The sequence below is a fragment of the Marmota flaviventris genome, chromosome 2 (assembly GCF_047511675.1).
Source record: "Marmota flaviventris isolate mMarFla1 chromosome 2, mMarFla1.hap1, whole genome shotgun sequence".
Lineage (NCBI taxonomy): Eukaryota > Metazoa > Chordata > Mammalia > Rodentia > Sciuridae > Marmota > Marmota flaviventris.
Window position 1 is genome coordinate 64127756 of NC_092499.1, and position 21316 is coordinate 64149071.

General features: G+C 40.9%; 1 protein-coding gene and 1 long non-coding RNA gene across 3 annotated transcripts in view; one reads left to right on the forward strand and one right to left on the reverse strand.

Moving 5' to 3' along the window:
- Positions 1-6899: 6899 nt before the first annotated feature.
- Positions 6900-8174, reverse strand: LOC114088254 (uncharacterized). The gene is made up of 2 exons (XR_003581950.3): positions 7740-8174; positions 6900-7100 (listed from the first exon to the last, which is right to left on the reverse strand). It is a non-coding gene; the product is annotated as an uncharacterized lncRNA (long non-coding RNA).
- Positions 8175-8394: 220 nt separating this feature from the next.
- Dcaf5 (DDB1 and CUL4 associated factor 5) overlaps positions 8395-21316 on the forward strand; it is a 100012-nt gene continuing 87090 nt past the window's right edge. Inside the window, exon 1 of one of the 2 annotated variants that reach the window (XM_027929396.3) lies at positions 8395-8471. Coding sequence is in view for 1 of the 2 variants with exons in the window: in XM_027929395.3 (XP_027785196.2) it covers positions 8437-8650 (214 nt within the window). In the remaining variant the exon portion in view is untranslated. Of the gene's footprint in view, positions 8651-21316 lie in introns of both variants that reach the window. The other variant, XM_027929395.3, reaches the window with a different exon arrangement.

Consider the following 21316-nt stretch of genomic DNA (forward strand, 5'->3'; position numbering starts at 1 on the left):
ATGTGTTGATAAGAGCCCAGGAACTCTAGTCAGAAAGAAAAAGAAAGTTCAGAAGAAGAAGGATTATCAGGAAAAAAGTTGCAGCAACAGGCTATTACTAAATACTTTTCATTACCGGAGGGTGCGTGAATCGGTGCTGCGGCTGCCATGTGTGCGAGCCGGTCACAGCGCAGCAAGGATTTTCCAAGAGGCGGGGGCGACTGGCCCTTCCCCGCCTCCTGGCCGGGGAGCTGGCTCTTCCACTGCCGCGAGCCCAAATCTAGACCTGACCTGGAGGCACAGTCTCGCAGGCTCTTGCTCCCTGTGCCCAGTAGCAGTTTGAGTCTGGGACACTGCCCAGGGCCATCTGGGGCTGCCCAGGACACTACAGCCGGCAAAAGACGCTACTGGTGTCCCTGATGTTTGGTCATTTTCAAGGCCAATAACTAAGCTACAATGGTTCTCCCACACCTGGAAGCTAATGAATAATAAACACTATTAAGGCTTATTTCAAATGTAAAAAACCTTGAGATAATGTACTAAATTGTTCAGAAGGTTGTTTTCTTAGTGCCTGCTGGAATACTACAGGATTTTCTTTAGCCATCCAGAGTTCCTGCCTTTGTCCCAGTGCCAGTGAAGACCAAGGTGGAAGAATTTCCAGTGTTGCTGAGAACCGGAGGAGACTTCGGATTAAGCTAGTTGCCTGCAGAACTTACCTGGACTGTGATTTAAGCTAGCTGCCTGCAGAATTTACCTGGACTGTGATTTAAGCTAGCTGCCTGCAGAACTTACCTGGACTGTGATTTACCTGGACTGTGAGTTAATCTATTGAGACATTGCTTTACCTGGACTGAGACAACAAACTGTAATCTACAACAAATTGTAACTCAGTATCTTTGCTAACGGTGTCATTGCTGGTATAATTTTTCCAAGGGCTTCTTGCATGGAGCCATCAATTGGCTTGGTATTATGGCATTTTGTATCCTCCCTTTCTGTTTGTAGCAGGTTATTTATGGTGTTTCTGTAAAAACCACTATGGTCATTATTTAAATTAAACAAAAGGGGGAAATGTTAGAGTCTGTAAACAAGTCAAAAATAACACCTGGCATTTTGCCAGGGGAATGTTAGAGTTCCTAAACAAGTCTGGATGGTGCCTGGCAAAATGCCAGAGGGAGTGGTTTGAGAAGTAACAAAAGCAAGCCATTAAGTGTGGAGATTCCTGATTGGTTGACTGCTGTATCTAGTTTATGTTAATTAGATAAGCTGTGTGGAATGTATAAATACTGCTCCTGTCCTGCAATAAACGGCTCCCATTCCTGCTGTATCAATCTACACAAGTTCTTCGTCACCCCCTGGTTATTTTGCTGCAGCCGGACTGCGGCAATTGTGAATTCATGTAGTTTATTCAGAAAGAAGGGGGAACAAGTTTATACATATATAATATGGAGCTGGTGATGTAGCTCAGGCATAGAGCACTTGCTTAACATGTGCAAGGCCTGGGTTCGATCCCCAGCACTGGAAAAACAAAAACAAAACCCAGAAAACTCCCACATTCACCCCCCAAAAAACTTTGTTCAGTTCATATTTCAGGAGCCTGTCCTGAAGGACCATGGAGCCCATAAAGACAATATAGTTACCTCAGTAACACAGATCTGTTTGCTTTTCCATGGTCATATTTTACTTTGGGGAGTGGCATTATTCAATTTATTTTTAAAATGGTATTTAGGACACTGAAGATACATTATGTATGCATGGAAAAGAAATCTTGCCTAGATGACTATATGCCCAGTGCAAAAAACACTAACTCTTTTAAACAGTTTGCTATTCATGTGGATCCTAAAATTAAAAATAAATAAAAACAGCTGGCTCATGATGATTTTGTAAAGAAAACTTCAAATATACAAAACCCAGATGGTTGGCATTGAATAATAAAGGTAAATATCACTGAATAAATATCAAATGAATAATCCTGGCCAGTGAGAATTTCTGCCCAGTTTCATTCCATGAAGATTATTTTTAAAGTAGATTTCTTCATTCATCATGAAGAAATATGCATGACAAACTTGAACCAAATGCCTGAAAAGTTGAAATGTATTAGAAAATTCTAGTAGCAAATAATAACTGATTCCAACTACTTCATAGCCTGAGAACTCACTTCCAGACTTGTGAAAAATGCTTCCTTTAAAAAACAAATTAGAAATCAACAACAGGCAGAGATTTTGGAAATTCACAAATATGGGGAAATTAATACATATTTAAGTGAATGAATGAATGGAGAAATTATAGAATGATTGAAAATAACACAAATAAATAATAAAAAATTAAATTAAACATATCTTTTAAATTTGTTTTTAGTAGTGACTTATAGTTTTATATAATTGTGAGGTTCATTTGACATATTAATAAATGCATATAACATAATTTGTTGCATTTTTAATTCCCTATACTGATTCCTTCTTTCTTCTCTTCTTCTTCCTGATCCCCTTCCTATCCTTTATTGCTCTTTCTTCTAATAATTTTGTTTAATAATAAGAAAGTAAACTTTTTTTTAGTTGTAGATGGACACACATTTATTTTTATTTATTTATTTTTATGTGGTGCTGAGGATCAAACCTAGTTCCTCACACATGCTAAACAAGTACTCTACCACTGAGCCACAACCCCAGCCCTAATAATTTATTTTTTAATTGGTACATTATAATTAGACATAAGAGTGGAATTCATTGTGACATAGTCATACATGTGTATAGCATAGTTTGGTCAATTTATTTCAGCAGTCCCTTCACTTTCCCAGAAAACATCTATCTTAAAAAGGGAGAAGCTGGGTGTGGTGGTGCCACAACTAATTAATTCCAAGGACTCAGGAGGCTGAGACAGGAGAATTTCGAGTTCAAAGCCAGCCTCAGCAATAGTGAGTGCTTAGCAACTCAGTGAGACCCTATCTCTTAATAAAATACAAAATAGGCTGGAGGGATAGTAGAGGATAGGAAAGGTAGCAGAATACAACAGTTACTAATATGGCATTATGTAAAAATGTGGATGTGTAACCGATGTGATTCTGCAATCTGTATTTGGGGTAAAAATGGGAGTTCATAACCCACTTCAACCTAATGTATGAAATATGATATGTCAAGAGCTTTGTAATGTTTTGAACAACCAATAAAAAAAAAGAAAAAAAAATAGGCTGGAGATAGGGCTCAGTAGTTGAGTGCCACTGAGTTCAATCCCTGGTACCAAAAGAAAAGGAGTGGGGGAGGAGAAAGACCTCAGATCATTGGAAAAGATGATTAAATTCAAAGCAAGCAAAAGGAAGGAAATGAAAAGACTAGAGCAGAAAAAAAAATTTTCCCCCTAGGGATAAGAAAAATAGAATCAACAAAACCAAAAGCTGATTCTTTCAAAATATCAGCAAAGTTAACAAACTAATCAAGGGGGTAGAAATGAGAGAGAGAGAGAGAGAGAGAGAGAGAGATGCTCACATTACCAAAATCAGGAATGAAAGACATGTCCACAGCTTGGCATGGTAGTGCAAGCCAATAATCCCAGTGACTTAGAAGGCAGGAGGATCACAAATTCAAGGTTAATCTGGCCAATTTAGTGAGACCCTGTCTCAAAATAAAAATATAAAAGGGCTGGGAGTACAATCAGTAGTAAAGCACCCCTGGATTAAATCCCCAGTACCACAAAAGAGAGCCGGGGGAGTAAAAGAGGACATCACTATCAACTTTATAGAAATAAAATGGATTATAAAAGGTGGGTGTGGTGGCACACCTATAATCCTAATGACTAGGGAGGCTGAGGCAGGAGTATTGCAAGTTTAAGGCCAGCCTCAGCAATTTAATGAGTCCTTAAGCGATTTATAGAGACCCTGTCTCAAAAAATAAAAAGGGCAGAGGATGGAGCTTGGTGATAAAGCAGCCCCCTGGCTGAATTCCCAGTAGCACCAAAAAAAAAAAAAAAAAAGAAGAAGGAAGAAGAAAGAAGAAGGAAGGAGAAGGAAGGAGGAGGAGGAGGAGGAGGAGGAGGAGGAGGAGGAGGAGGAGGAGGAGGAGGAGGAAAAAATGTAAACCTACCAACAAGTTAGGTAACCTGGATGAAATGGACAAACACCTAGAAACACACAAACTCTCAAAACTGAATCAATAAGAAATAGAAAATCTGAATGAAATTATTCAATAGATTGAATCAGTAATCAAATACTTTCTCACTAAGAAAATCCCAGGCTACATGGCTTTCCTAGTGAATTCTACTAAGTGCCCAAAAAGTAATTAATACTAATCCTTCACAAACTCTTGCAAAAACAAACAAAAAACCAGAGATGCCTGGATTTCCTAACTTATTCTATGATATCAAAACTAGATAAAGCTATCACAAAACCAAAGTTATCAAGAGAAAGAAATCTATAGACCAAAACCCTTTAGGAATAGAGTCACAAAAACCCTCAACAGAATATTAGTATGTCTAGCAACATACAAAATGGATTACATACCATGACCAAATGTAATCCAGGTGTAAGTTTGGCTTAACATATAAAAATCAAAAGGACTGTGTGTGGTGCTACATGCCTGTAATACCAGTGACTGGGGAGGCTGAGGCAAGATTTCAAGTTCAAGCCCAGTCTTGGCAATTTTGTCTCAAAATAAAAATAAAAGGGGCTGGGGATGGGTTCAGTGGTAGAGAGTCCCTGGGTTCAATCTCCAGGACAACGCCCCTGCCCCCCAACAAAAAATAAAGAGAGATTGTTAATGTCGATGGGTCTTCTTTTTCAATGATGAAAATGTTCTGCAATTAGATAGTGGTGATGGTTGCACCAGTTACTAAGTATACTAAATTACACACCTAAAAAGAGTAAATTTTATGGTACATTAATTATATCTCAAAGAAGGTGTTATTAAAAAAAATTCTCGGCCAGGTGTGATGGCGCACTCCTGTAACCCCAGTGGCTTGGGAGGCTGAGGCAGGAGGATCTCGAGTTCAAAGCCAGTCTCAGCAAGGACGAGGTCCTAAGCAACTCAGAGAGATCCTGTCTCTAATTAAAAAATACAAATTGGGCTAGGGATATGGCTCAGTGGTTGAGTGCCCTTGAGTTCAATCCCTGGTATTCCCACAAAAAAATGTTCTGAGGTGCTCAGTGACACACACCTATAATCCTATTGACTCAGGAGGCTGAGACAGGAGGACTGAAAATTGAAGGTCAGCCTTGGCAATTTAGCAAGGCCCTAAGCAACTTAGCAAGACTATGTCTCAAAATAAAAAATAAAAAAGGGCTGGGGATGTTGCTCAGTGGTTAAGTGCTCCCAAGTTAAATGTTAAATATCCAGTACTAAAAAAATTTAAAAAGGCAAAGTTCATATGGTTATTAAAGATGATTAAATAATTGTTATATAGTCATATATATTATTAATTTGCAATAAACAATACAATGAATCATGTTAAAATCTTAATAAAGGCAAATAGATACCATAGTGGTTTTCTTTTTTATATTTATTTTTTAGTTTTTTCAGCGGGCACAACATCTTTATTTGTATGTGGTGCTGAGGATCGAACCCAGGCCGCACGCATGCCAGGCGAGTGCGCTACCGCTTGAGCCACATCCCTAGCCCATAGTGGATTTCTTGATCATCTGAAGTTGGTTATATTATACATTGCCAGATTTAGCAAATAAAAATATAGGATACCCAACACGATTTGAATTTCCAATAAACAGTATTTAAGTATACCCCAAATATTGCATGAGACATACTTGTACAAGAATGTAATTATTTATCTGAAATGCATACTGACACATTTTATCTGGCAATCTTAATTATAGAAATAGATTTTATTAATTCTCCTTACAAAAAGTTGCTCAGAATATCAATAGAATATAAACAGAATGGGTAGTCCTAAGTTTGTGTCTTGGTTGGTCACTGAATAGTAGGAAGTTTCCAACAAACTCCTAAAATTGGGTTGTCATATGACCAGATCCTAGGTTATTTTTAGGCTGAGGTAAATGGGATCGTTTTTTTTTTTTTTTTTTAACAAGGATTGGGAAAGAGTCATGTTTATTTAGGAGGGAGGAGAGGGTGTGATATATATTGCCACAGGGAAGATCACCTCAAATACACCATTATTATACTTATCTCTCCCACCCCAGGGAAATATATGATTGCCTATTAGATGGGAGAAGCCAGAGGGCTCTGTGTTTGAATGTGTGAGCTGAGTATGTCAAGGCGAGATGGGAAACTGACCTTGCAATGAAGAGGCTCATTGGAATGAAGCACAGATACTTCAAACTCAGCACATCCAAAACTCCAGTCATTATCTTAGCCTCGAAATTCCTCCATACTTCCTAAGTTCATTCATGTATTCAGTAAATATTGAGGTGGCCATTAATTGCCAGTATGTGCTGGCTCTTGATATTTTTTCTCAGAACTGGGGATGGAAGCCAAGGGTGCTCAGTAACACCTTTTTATTTTTTATTTTGAGACAGGATCATGCTAAGTTGCCTAGACTGGCCTAGAACTTGGCAATCTTCCTGCCTCAGCCTCCCAAGTTGCTGAGATTGTGTCCAGCTATGTGCTGGCTCTCAAATATGCCCTTGAGCAGAAAAGACATGGTCCCTGCTCTCAGAGAGCTTACAGCAGAGCAGGGGAGACAACCATATAATCACAAAAAGACTAATCACACATTATTACTATGAAGGAAAGATGTTTGAGGCTATAAATCTTTGGTCAACTTGGTATACTAATACTGGTCTCTACCTGACAACTATAATGATTAGACACTATTATTACAATATCCTAAGAATAAACCTTTTTAAAGAAAGCACTATAAATTTTACTATTTAGGGGTACAATAGCCCATTTAAACTCTAATTTCTGGGATTTGGTGAATTTATATTAAGTTTAGCAGTGTTTGTTACAATAGGGACTTTCAAATTCAACATTTATGTATTTTTTATTAGTACGGGAAATCTTATTTATCATTGTGCAAAAAAGTAGAAGCAGATAATTTTGCTTGACAGGTGAACTTCTTCCATGTTCAGCCCATCTTTTTCTTTTTCCTTAAGTTTTTCTTCAGTCCATTTTTCAATGGTGATTATACTCAACTGCTCCTGTGCCATCTCCAGTCCAGAGGTCCTGAGAAGTTGAAGGGCAAAACTGACTTCAGTAGCTTACCGCTATTTAATGATGGGAGGATCATTTCTAGGAAAAGTACTATAATGAAAAAGGGACTTTTAACTATCTGGAAGAGTTCCACAGCACTTACCCAGCTTCCTCACTGGGGTCAACCCCTTGACTCCCATCCTGTTGAAGGACAGGCACTTTTGCCTGGTCTGCAGCTGCTGGTTAACAGCTGTACAACCTCAGAGCTCAACACTTTTATGATGAGCTCACCGCTCCCAATTAAAGAACCAATATCGCTATGTTCCAACACGGCTTCTTGTCTTACAAATGTATCTGGAACTAATGGACAGAAGTACTTTCTACTTCACAGGACTTTCTCAACCCGATTTTGGCAATTTTCTTCTCACTACTTATTACCCCCGCCCCCGCCCCGGGGTTCCGCGCTTGCAGGGCAAGGGCTCTACTCCCGAGCTGCAACCCCAGACCCGTCTCACCAATCCCTTTCTCCCTCTTTTCCTCATATACCACTCGATTACCTATCAGACCCAACAGTTTAGCCCTTTTTACTGGAGAATGAGAGAGCCGAACTTGAGGGATGAGGTGATGTTAAAAATGTCTTGGGGTCGGGGGAGAAGGGGCAGGTGCACTAACAGGATCCCCGGGCAACCTTCCTCCAAATGGTCAGTCCCAACGCTCCGTCCTCTTCCCTTGGACCCGGCTACCACAATCCCAGGAGGAGGCGAATCGAGCGAGGAGGACCCGATCCTCGGCCCGCCGTTCTCCTCCCACCTCGGGCCTCATTCTGCCCCGAACTCGTCTAGGCGCTGAGCCTCCGGGCTGCTGAGGAGCCGCGGCGGCGGCCACTTTGATTGTTACGCTCATTCAACTTCACGGAGTGCAGGAGGCCGCCGCCCAGCGCCGCCCGAGTCCCGGCGCGCGAAGGAGCTCAGGCGAGCAAGGCGCAGCCGTCGCCCGCGGTCTCCAGGCAGCAGCCCGCGTTCTTCCGGCAGCCTCCCGCGGTGGGGGAGGGGCAGCGGCGCCCGCGTTCTCCCGGCCCCGGCGGCCGGCGGAAGGGCCGCGCGTCGCGGAAGCGCGACCGCAGCTGAAGATCAGCTGCTGAGGGAGGCGGAGAAGCGGAGGGAGGAGCCTAGGGGGGAAGGGGAGGGAGGGGACCGTCAGGAAGCCGCGAACGCCACCGAGTGTCTGCACACCTCTCTCTGTCTGCCATGGCTGGTTAAAGAACCATCCGGATCGCAGCGCGGGGGGAGGGCCGGGTGGGGGGAGCGGCGGCCGCGCGTGAGGCCGAGGGAGGGGCGGCGGCGCGAGCGGCGGCGGCGGCGGTTCCAGCATGAAGAGGAGAGCTGGCCTGGGGGGCAGCATGAGGTCAGTGGTGGGCTTCTTGTCCCAGCGGGGCTTGCATGGGGACCCCCTGCTCACTCAGGACTTTCAGAGGAGACGCCTGCGGGGCTGCAGAAACCTCTACAAGAAGGACCTCCTCGGCCACTTCGGCTGTGTCAATGCCATTGAATTCTCCAACAATGGAGGCCAGTGGCTGGTCTCAGGTAAATCAACCCCCTTCCCCTCCCCGCGCCTCCCGGCCCCCTTCCAGCCTCCCCTTTCGCTTTCCCTTGCCACCCTCCTCCTGCCCTCCGTCCCCACCCCCTCCCCTCCAGCCCCTCTCCCGCGGTGGGAAGATTTGGTGTCAAATTAAAACCATTGCAGGGGGAGGGAGGGAGGGAGGGAGGAAGGGGAAGGAGAGGATGTCTTCTATATATATATATATATATATAAAAGACCTAAAATGGTTGACAGGTCCTTAATTCGCTTTATCCCAAGTGCAAAGTGATCTCCCCTGACGACTGCCGCGGGAGTGTGGGTCGCGGAGGGGTGCGAGGTTACCGCTTGACAAAGTTTGATGGCAAACTCTTCCTCCGCGTACTTTAAATGGTGCGGGGGGCATTTTGGGGGATTTGGAGGGGGAGGAGGCCGAGGTGCGCCGGAGGCAAGGGGGTGTTCGAGCCCCCTTCGCTGGTGTCATGGAGAAGGGACCGAGGGCCAGGCGGTTACAGGGCCTTACGCCCAGGGTCCAGGGGCTTCGACCTGGGGCTTGGTGGGGTCGGCCGAGGGGAGGTGACTGGCGGGTTCCTGTTAGCCGCCCCCCCCCCCCCCGCCCCGTGCTCTTAGGGCCCAGCTCCATCTCCTGTGGTGCCGTGGTTGCCTCTTCCACGACTTGTTTTTATTATGGTTTCGAGAGTGACGAGGGCTCTGGAGGCTGAGGGACCCCAGCCTGAACTTGAATGCGCAACTCACTAGGCAGGGGGTCGCTGAGCTACCCCCGGGAGGCTAGTTGGCGGGAGCCAGACGCCCGCATCCCTTTTCCCCCTGAGGTTGCCCTTGCAGGTGGTCTGTGCTTCTCCTCCCCCCCTGCCCAGCTGGGCCTGATTGCCCCCAAATTCCCCCTCCGGTGTGGGGAAAGTGGCGAAATCGAGACCGGGGCTCCGGCCGGACGGTGTAGGCCTCGCTCTCCCGGGGCTCCTAGCGACAGGCAACTGAATCGATAGCCTATTGCTCCCGGGGAGGCCCCGGCCGGGCTGGCGGCGGCGACCGCTGCCCCGGGCGAGGTGCGCCAGCCGCCGTTGGGGGCGCTCGCCGCCACCGCCCCTTCCTCTTGGGGGTCGTGGCCCGAGGCGAGGCGGGTGGGGATGAGCTTACGCAGGGGAGGGGGCGGCTCCCCGAAACCCGGCTGAGAGGAGGAGGGCGGCCGGGCGTTCCTGCTCTCCGCCTGTCCTCTTCCGTCCCTTTTCCTACATTGGGAAGGATGAAGGGGGAGCCCAACGCTGGACGTGGCGCTTAGCTGCACCCAGGTCGATCCTCAATGGCTTTCTAATTTGCTTCAGTAGGCGGCTCGCCAGAAACTTCTGGGATCATGGCTTAGCATCTGTCTTAGTAAGTTACAGTCGGAAGTGACTTGGGGGGTAGGGTCCAGTTTGGGGGTACAGAGATAAGGCTTCTGTGATGTGATCATTGCACGGTAAACCTGGGATTTCTCCAGAACTGACCTGACTTTTCCACCCCAGATCGTTTTCTCTTTGACTATGTAGACTTTGGCCCTAGAACATCAGCGGAAGAAACCTGACATTATGCTTCAAACAGACCCCCCATCCCCGAACAAAAGCTTCCTTCCCCTACACCTCCCGTATAAATTTTTACCCAATTTCAAGACACAAACGGAGAGAAAATCTCTTTATTAAAAGAAGGAACGTCCAGTTTTCCCCCAGTTGCTTCTTCTGTATTCATAATACTCATGTTTTCTCAGACCGATGTATTCCAACAGAGGTGTTCCCAGACACAAGTCAACTTTTCTGCTGACCTGAGGGGAATATCAGAGTACTCTTTCACAGTCAACTGAACTAATCATGTTAATTAAATCATTAACTACTCACACATTGCCCGGTTTAACACATTTAAAAAAATATGTTTATTGAGAGATAATTTACATAACAGAATTTACCCATTTAAAATTGATACATTTTAAAGAGCACTGAAAAGTTCTCTCCAGTACTCGCGCACTGTGGCTGCCTGTAATCCCAGCGACACAGGAGGCTGAGGCAGGAGGATCACAAGTTCAAAGCCAGCCTTAGCAATTTACAAGACCCTATCTATTTATAAAAGAAGGGCTGGGGATGTGGTTCGGTGGTTAAGCGCCCTTGGATTTAATCCCCAGTCCCACCCCTCCCCAGAAAGAAGTTCTCCATATTCCACCAGTTATTACCACCCATTCTCTCTGTGTGTGCAGGGCGGGGGGGGCAGCGGGGAGGGACCGCGAGGGAGGAGAGGACTATTGCTGGCCATCAAACCCTGAGAGAACCTGGCGCATGCACGCTATATCTGTAGCCTCACTCCTCTTATCCTTATGCAGGATTTTCTGTCTTATGTGAACCCCAATTTTTTTTCTAGTCTTGGCTAGTTAACTTCCTTTAGCTTAATTTTAGCCTGTAGAAGAGAGGGTCCTTTGCACAGGGCAGGCTCTTGTTCTAGGAATTCATTTCCTTACTTTTTTTGGTCTGAACTACCGGTTTCCATTAGTGCTTCCTGGGTTCCAGACTCCTTTGCCCATTGCTCCTCCCTCCCCCACTCTCCTCTCAGTTCTTCCTGTTTCCTTTTTATCTACTTCTGCCCTAGTTCTTAGTCCTTCCAGCAGGTTTTTCCACTGACCCCTCAAGTTTGGCTCCAAAGAAAATAGTTTTGTTTAAAGCCTTTTAAGCCATTTGCCTTCCATTATGAGTACAGCTTGTTAGAAAGTTCCTCCTATTTGCTTCAGATAAGGAATCCCCCTTTGGGAGTTGTAATACACCTTAACTTGGTTAAAGCCAATTAATTTTTTTTTCCTGGAAAGTCCTTCAATAATCTTCCCAAGTTTAAAACGATTTCACCAGCCATGTTTATGTATTTTTTTCTTATCTATCATTATCACTTACTAATTCACAGTAGATTGGTGGGATGCCAGATTCTGGGAGGTTTTAAGATTTCTTTTGTGCATTTTGTTGTTTTGTGTCTTGCCTGGATTAGTTAAAGCCCATTGAGGGAGGCAATTAAAATGATAGATCGTTCATAGTTTGTTCAGTGTTTTCATTTACTAATTGGGTAGCTCACATTTTTTTCTTTTTGTAACTGACACATAGTATTTGATAGAATTAACTTAGACCCAGGGCAGAAATAATATTTGTATGATTCTTGTGACCATATAAGATGCTATTAATTATGGGTTTTATCAGGCCTGCAGTAAGAGTAAACCAGAGAAAATCAGGACCCAGAAAAGTGCTTTATTAGGAAATAAGATTATGGCAGTGACAAGTAGGAGAATGGTTATTTGACACTTGAAAACAATAAAATATTTCAATATAAAAAGTGTTTTTCTTTGTTGTTGGGCAGAAAAGGGTGTCACTGTGATACCATGTTAAGGCAGTGTAATATAGTGGACATGTCATTAAAATCATTGTTGTCATTTAAAATGTGATTTTTTAGTTGTTACTAAGCCTCTCTGAGCCCATTTCCTGAGGTATACAGTGGGAATACCAAGGCCTACCTGAAGGGCTGCTGTTAGAGCTATGTTAGGCAGGGTTCAGCACAAAGTGCCAGGCCTTTCAGAGCAAAAGCTGAGATTTTCTTTCCCTTTTGTGCTTATAACATATGGTGTCATTCATAGTTGGCACTTGTTCTTAGAGGATTGGTAATAGACCTGTGCAAACTGGGTAACCAGGATAGTTTTGTGACTTTTAGATGAGAAATAAAGAGGTACAATGTGGTGTGGAAAGTACCTGGGATTTGATGTTATTTGATTTGAGTTGGAGGCTCTTCTAGTCACAGATTGTATGAATTTAGCCAAACCACTTCATTTCTCATCCATAAAATGGTTGTAACAGATTGCCCTAACTACCTGACAGGATGGCAGTAAATGGTCAATGAATGTTATATGTGAAAGTGTTTAATAAGCTACTTGTAATAAATAAATGTTACTTTTTATAAGTCCAGCTTATGCTTGATGATTATTGTCTTTTCTTAGAATATATGAGTATTAGTCCTTTAAAGGATGAGAGAACAACATTGTTTGTTGAAGTGCTTCTTACAAGAGATCTTAACAACATTAAGGAGGTTGGGATACTTTACATATTTTGGGGATAACTTGTTTTACCTTTTAGGTGTTTGGTTGCATTTAGAATGTACTTTAATTATTATTGTGCTGGAGATTGAACCCAGGGCCTTGAGCATGCTAAGCACATGCTCTATCATGGAACCACATCCTTAGCTCCTAGTATGTACTTTAAATTGCCTTCGCTGCCTCCTCTTATGCTTTTCCTTTTCCCTATAATGGGGTCCTTTATATATTTTCCTTTTTTTGCAGTACTGAGAATTGAATCCAGGGGTGCACTACCACTGAGTTACATCCTCAGCTCCCTTTTTATTTTTTATTTTGAGACAGGATCTTGCTAAATTGCCAGGGCTGGCCTTGAACATTAGATCTTTCTGCCTCTGCCTCAGCCTTCTGAGAAGCTGGGATGCATCACTGCACCCAGCTTATGTTTGCTGTTTTCTTTGAGGAGAAGAGGAACATTTGGGGGGGGATTTGATTGGAAGGCCAGTCAGAAAGCAGCTCTGTGTGTATATGATTTGGAATATAAATTGCCTTCCTACATTTTGTAAAGGGTTTGTGAAAACATGCATCTTAGAAGCAAACAAAAATAAAGATTCTGCTCTTTGGTGATGAGAGTTGTTATAATAATATTTCCCCTTTATTGAAGCTTAAGGCATTGGAACCTGTAGAGCTAGGAAATTAATAGCCAATAAATATGAAGTTTTGAATTACAGTGAGAGATTATGATCTCTTTTTGTGCCTATGACTAAATGTAGGAAAAGTACCTTCAGAAGCTTTTCAATAGCAACTGTGCTGTTTCAGCAACTATGCTGTTTCAAAGTGTTAATTAAGTAGGAATTGTGAATGGGGAGAGACATTTAGTTGCTTGGTCATAATGTTTATAATGGAGATAACTATTAAGCCTCTATCTGTCTCACATGGGCCTCTGACTCTATTGATCACAATAGGTATTCATAATTATGTAGAGATTAAAAGTATAAGCCTTGGAGTCAGACTGCAGGGATGAATACCAGCTCAACTACTTGCTTGGTAACTGGGTTACCTTTGACAAGTCTCTTATCTTCTTTGTATCCATGAATAAGGACAATTCCTCACAGTATTATAGTGAGTAGAGAATGAAATAACCCAAGGACCTAGCCAGTGCTATTGCTCTGGGTGCTACTGCATCTGTTATTGTTGTTTCAGTGGAACCTCACAAAAAGTTTTTAGGAAATTGATGTCGGTATCTAAAATTTATTGCACATGGCACATAGTACAATGTGACAAATTGAGATCTCCATGAGGAGAACTGTTGTATATAATATGTTTCACCATAAAGTCATCAAAGAGTATTTTGAAGGATCAAGTAATAGCAATGATTATAATTATATGCTTAATTTGATCTATTAATTAATAGTCGTTTCCTGTTGCCCAGTCACTAGTTACATCATATTTTATGGAATCTGTTTATTTTATTTTGGGAAGGTGGGTAGATGAATTAGTTTATTTATTTCTTATTTTTATTTTTGGTACTGGGGATTTAACCTAGAGGTGCTTTAGCACTGAGCCACATCCCTAGCACTTTTTGTGTTTTATTTTGAGATAATCTCACTAAGTTGCTTAGGACCTCACTAAATTGGCCCTAATATGGATGCAGCTCAATGGTTAAGTGCCCCTTGTTTCAATCCCAATATCAGAAAGAAAGAAAAAAAAAAGCACATTGTCTACAAGTAAAATATTTGGGTTTAATTAATTAAATAAAGTCTAACTATCAAAACTGTTTCATATGTTTAATTAAAATGAATTATTTGGTCCAGAGTTATCAGGAAAAATATGGCCAATGATGTGGCAGATTTCTGCTTTTGAAAATCTGTCATAGCATACACATTTTGACAAAGTGATTGGGCAATTGATTCTTTTTTTTTTTTAATATTTATTTTTATTTAATTGTAGTTGAACACAATACCTTTATTTTTTTATTCTTATGTGGTGCTGGAGATTGAACCCAGGGCCTCACACATGCTAGGCAAGTGCTCTACCACTGAGCTACAACCCCAGCCCCAGGGCAATTGATTCTTGAGTTTTCTTCTGGACTTTTCTATTTACTGATAACCCCCTTCTGTGAAGGTGTTACATTTTATTCTTTGATCTCTTAGTTTAGCAAATAACTTGAGTTTGTGAGACTGGAGCTTTGGAAAGAATGAAGATGATGAATCAGATTAAATTATGCTCTCAGACCAGACATGATGACACATGCCTGTAATCCCAGCAATTTTGGAGACTGAGGCAGGAGGACTGCAAGTTTGAGGCCAGCTTCCACAACTTAGCAAGACTCTGTCTCAAAAATAAAGAAAAAAAGAAAAGAAAGTATGGGTATGTAGTTCAATGGTAGAGCGCCCCTGGGTTCAATACCTAATACTAAATAACAACAACAGTAATAGAAATTTTGTTCTCAAGATGATTTTCTTTTAGGAGTGTTTAGTTCTCATTGTAATAATGCTTGACTCTTTTTAATTTTTTTCCCCCTCTGCCTCATGGTACTTTAATTGGTATTTGATTTCTCTGGTTTGCAATACTTAATAAAGGAAAAATACTCTTTTTTATGGAATTTGGTGGGAAAGAAAGAGGGCCCAAAGAGATGGCCTTGGGGTTCTTTGCTATAATAAGTCAAAGGAATCATGTTGTAAGGGTAAAGTAATATGAATAATCATGGATATACATTATTTGTTCCACTTGTTCTTCACAAAGATTGCTAAATTCAGAATTATATCAGGGTCTGTCACTTCTATTTTAAAATAACCTAGTAAGATGACCAACAGTCTTGTTAGACATTATTCCTTTTTTAAAAGTATTTTTTGTTGTATATGGACACAATACTTTTATTTTCTTATTTTTATGTGGTGCTGAGGATCAAACCCAGTGCCTCACACATGCTAGGTATACACTCTACAACTGAGCTACAGCTCCAGCCCTAGACATTATTCTTAACATCAAAAAGTTGACTTTGTGTTCAGTATTCTTCAAAGGATTGTTATGCATTTGGTTTTCACTAATGTATTTTTGATTGCTAAGAGTTCCTAAGGAGAGCAATTGCCCTCAGTAATATATCCTGAATATTACATTGAATGGAGGTGTCAGCCCAGTTACTCATGTGTGCTCATTCACTGATGGTGATGATGGTGATGGTTAATATTATATTTTTGGTGCTGGGGATTGAACCCAGGGCCTCTCCTATGCTAAGTATCTGCTCTGTCACTGATCTATACCCCTTGCCTCATTCACTGATTATTTATAGATTTGGTTGTAAATACAGTTGGAATCATTTAGATAAGGGAAACTTTATTGACCAGTAAAACTTGATGCACATAGATACTGCTTTCTGAATTCCAAATTAAGAAGTGAGTATATTTATTTTCTCACGCATTGAGTGAGACAAAGAGCATGCATGCTTGGTATATTAATAATTTTGGTACTGGGAGTTGAACCCAGGGGCACTTTACCACTGGGCTACATCCCCAACCCTTTTTATATTTTATTTTGAGGTAGAGTCTCACTAAGTTGCTGAGAGTCTTGCTAAATTGCTGAGCCTGCTCTGCCTTAGCCTCATCTCTGGGATTACAGGTGTATGCCACAGCACCCTGCTAAGAGCATCTTTATAAGAGCACTTCCATTGCTGGTGCACATGTCAATTTTTCTTTTTTCCCTTTGGTACTGAGAATGGAACCCAAGGTTCCAGGTACTGTAGGCAAGTACTTTATCACTGAGCTATATATATTCCCAGCTTAAAATTTTTTTTTTTTTAAAACTGGAGATTGAACCAATATGCTCTACCTCTGAGCTATATCCCCTGCTTTATTTTATTTTGAGACAGGGTCTTGCTATATTGCCCAGGCTTGAAATTTTGATCCTTCTATTTCAACCTCCTGGTCACTGGGATTATAGACCTGCACTACCATGCTATGACCTAGCTTTTTAAAAAGTTTTATTTTGAGACAGATTTTCACTAAGTTGCCCAGACTGGCCTTGAACTTGGGATATTCCTGCCTCAGCCTTGAAAATCACAATAATTGGAGATTGACATCTGCAGAAAGTATGTGATTGAGTACATTTGGCTGAATTTTAGCCAACAGTCTTTTTTAATATGATTATATGGATGAGAAGAAGCTAGCTTGTGCCAAGGGCTTAGATGAATTATGTGCTTCAGAATAAAATGCCTTTTTTTTTTTATTACATCTCCAGCTCTTATTTATTTATTTTTTGTGTGGTGCTGGGGATTGAACCCAGGGCCTTGTGCATGCAGGCAAGCTCTCTACCAACGGAGCTATATCCCTAGCCCAGAATAAAGTGCCTTTTAAAAAAAGGTATAAATGTGTAACGTGGGCTTATTTGCTTCGAGAGTAATGATAAGTCATTTGGAAGTACTTTTCCACAGGTAAAGCATCATAAAGGGTGTTACTCCTAAACCAAATGATAAGCCTGTTTAATCCTTAATGAACTTGAAGCATAGTGTTCTTGCAGTGAAATTTACTTCTGTCAAGAGCAACTGTTCTATTTCTGTGAAAAAGCATTTCATTTGTAGGGTCATTCACTGATTAGGTGGGTAAGAAACATTGCTCTGTATGTTCTGGTGTTGGACTCACTCTGGTCTTCACATCAATTTTCTTATACAGGGATTTAGGGAATGACTTGAGAATAGTCGTTTTTTACTTGTGGATTCCCACCTTTCCTTCTGCTTCTGCTTGGGCTCCTGCCCAATGATAAGGTGAGGTAAGATTACGTTATAAAGGTGATTACCTTGTGCTGGGGTCCTTTATAATTAAGTTTACCATATATCCTGATTACTTGGGATTGTCCTAAGTTCTCCATTGCCCTGGTATAATTGTTAACTCTCTTTTCATTATTCTTCTTATTTTTTAAGGAGGAGATTTCTCTCTTTTCATTTTTAAAAATTTGGGTGACAAATTATATGGCCACGTACTTATTAATTATCTGAGTTGTCTGGTATTCAAGTAAAACCAAAGCCCTAGTCTTTTTATCTCTTTGCATTCACCACTGAATGCTTCTGGTAGATAATCCTCCAAGCCGGTCTCCACACTGCAGGTCTTTCAGTTGCCACTTTTAAGGTACCATACAGAGCTTGACAGGCAGAGTCATTGCTTAACTATTTGTCTTCTCTTTACCTTATTATTACTAGGTTCAGAGGGTATTAAGTTTCCTGTTCCTTTCTATATACATCCTCTTATATTTCTTGTTCTACTGTTCACTTGTGATACTTTTCCTTCTCTCTCTCTCTTTTCAATATTCCTGTGAGTTGCTGCTCTTACCTGTGTTGATTTTGAGGAATGACTCCACTGAATTGTTTTTTTTCCCCCCTGAGGAGTTTTTAATCAAAAGTAGATATTAAAATCATACTACAGTCTTAATTTTATGGAGTATCTGGACCATTTGGAATAAAAGTCCTCAAACAAATAGATTACCCCTGGAAAGGGTTTTCAGGAATTGTACTTTTCAGGTATACGGCCAATTGATAATAGACTGTTTTTCACATTGTGAAATGTGTTGATTAAATATATTTAAAGAGATATGGTTAGAGTTGATTAAATATATTTAAAGAGATATGGTTAGAGTTCTGATTTTACCATTCTCACCTGTGAACTTATGCTTCTGATATTCTATCTCTGTAGAATCACAGAATTTCATTGCTGGAAAGGATGAATGATCAGGTAACTGAAGTCCATACTTTTGCATACAAATTAAGTATCCCTAACCCAAAAACCTGAAGTCTGAAATGCTCCAAAATCCAAAACTTTTTGAGAGCAAACTTCAGGTAGGAAATTAGACACGTGACTTAATATGACAAGTCACAGTCAAAATGCAGATGCATGCTAGATGAACTCTTGTAATCCCAGCAACTCAGAAGGCTGATGCAGTTTGAGGCCAATCTTGATAATTTAGTGAGACCCTGTCTCAAAATAAAAAAGTATGAAGGACTAGGGGTGTAGCTAAGTGGTAGAGCACTCCTGGGTTCAAGCCCCAGTACCAGGAAAAAAAAATGCAGGTATACTACTGGGGATGTATCTCAATGGAAAAGTACCCTAGATTGAATCCCCAGTTCAGGGAGGAGGAAAAAAAGATTGTAGGTATACTAAAAATATTGTCTACTATTACCTTAGGCTACATATCTTAGATGTATATGAAACATAAATGATTTGTTTAGACTTGGATTTCATCCCTAAGATATCTCAATGTATGCAAATATTCCAGAATCCAGGAAAAAAAAAATCTTAAATCCAGAGCACTTCTGGTCCCAAGCATTTTGTGTAAGGATTTTTTTAAACTTGTATAAGAAAACAAAGGTGCAGAGAAATAAAATGATTTGCCCAATAGTTTATAACTAATATGTAGTACAATCAGGATTAAAATTGAAGTCTTTTGACTTCCCTAAATAGAAAAAGTCATGACGTTCTGGGCATTTATTTATTTATTTATTTATTTATATTTTTATTTTTGGCAGTGCTGGGAATTGAACTCAGGGGCACTTTACCATTGAGCCACATAGCCCTTTTTTTTTTTTTTTGAGACAGGGCCTTGCTAAGTTGCTGAGGCAGTCCTGGAACTTGTGATCCTCTTGCCTCAGCCTCCAGAGCTGCTGGGATTATAGGCTGGCTTGAGATTCTGCATTTATAAAGAATTTGCTCAAGTTAAGTATTAAACTCCTTAAATGGTTTACTTTGCTTGTACATTCTACTGTCAGTTTGTTGTCCCTAAACATAGTTGTTTTTATTAAATTTGTGGTGTCCCATTATTTTACAGATGAATAAATATTTTCTAGGGTGGAGGCAGATTGTCACTCTGGCCAAGCCTCCAGTTTTCATTCTTAGCCTGCTTAGCTCTGTTTCTTACTTTGCAAAATCTTTGTTTCCTTCCAAGAAAGTTACTTAGGAGGAGGGATTCTTTACAAATCCAAATGCTTGTCAAAATCTTGTTACACAACTTCTCTCATTCTGAATTCCCATTCAAGTCTTGTATCTAAATTCCAATCATATCACTTGGCTTTACTACTTAAGCATTTAGTGCTTGCTACTAATTAGAACCTCTAAAGGTTTTTTTTTTTTTAATAGATGACTAAATTTTTTGGCTTAGTGCATATACTTTATTACTTGCTGCCATAGGTGGCTGAAGCATGTGCTTTGCTTTAGACATACTGGCAAGAAACAAATGAAATTTTGGTGTTTGGCAGGTACCTTCAAGCAACCCTTGACTGAGTCTCAGTGACATCTCTGTTTATACCTGCTGGTGGGTGTGTTGGTGTAGTGTGTTTTCCTAGGGGACTGTGAAAACATTAGGGCCTGTATTGATTCAATCTTTTTATAATTGCCCAAGAAGAGGGGAAAAAAACTTTTTATTATTATGTTAATAATAATTATTGTTAATTTAATAATATTAATTGTTAATTTTGTTTATAAAATGAATTTTGCAAAAGTCTAGGCAGGCAGTTACTGAGGATTGAACCTTTGAGGGCACTCTACCACTGAGCTACATCTCCATTCCTTTTTTTTTTTTTTTTAATGTTTTTAAGCTTGTTTATAGACCTTTATTTATTTATTTATATGTGGTGCTGAGAATCGAACCCAGTGCCTCACACATGCCAGGCAAGTGCGCTACTGCTGAGCCCCAGCCTCAGCCCTCCATTCCATTTTTTAATTTTTAAATAGTTTAGTTGTAGTTGGACACAACTTTATTTTATTTATTTATTAATAGATGGTGCGAGGATCGAACCCAGCGCCTTGCACGTGCTAGGCGAGTGCTCTACTACTGAGCCACAACCCCAGCACCCATTTCCATTTCATTTTTATTTTGAGACAGGGTCTTGCTTAAGATGCCTAGGCTGGCCACGAACTTGTGATCCTCCTGCCTCAGCCTCCCAAGTTGCTGGGATTTCAGGTGTGCAGTACCACATCCAGCACAGGCAATGTTCTTATATATAAAAACAAAAAATTCAGAAACTTCACAGAATGAATGATGAATAGCTATAATATAATTAGTAAAGCAGATTGTCTAGGTTAGTTTCCTGTGTCAGAAAAAGTAAGACTAGAGATGAAGAAAACCTGTGATCCAAGAATACTTTACAATGAACTTACTGTGGTTTTTTTTTTTTTTTTTTTTTTTTGTGTGTGTGTGTATGTGTGTGTACGGTGTTGAAGATTTAAACCTTGGGGCCTTGCACATGCCAGGCAAGTGTTGTATCACTGAGCTACACCCTCAGCCCCATCCCTATTTTTTTAAATTCTTTTTTAACACACACACACACACACACATGTATATCTATATATACTAATTTTTTTAGTTGTTGACGGACCTTTATTTTATTTATTTATATGTGGTGCTGAGAATCGAACCCAGTGCCTCACACATGCTAGGCAAGCTCTCTGCCACTGAGCCACAATCCCAGCCCCCCATCCCTATCTTAATAATTTTCCTGTGTGCCCTTACTGTATTGAGGCCTTAAGAACCTGTTTTTAGTGTCCTCGTAGTTCTATTGGAGGAGCTTTTGTTCCTTGACATGTTACTAATTCTTTTTTTTTTTTAATTTTTA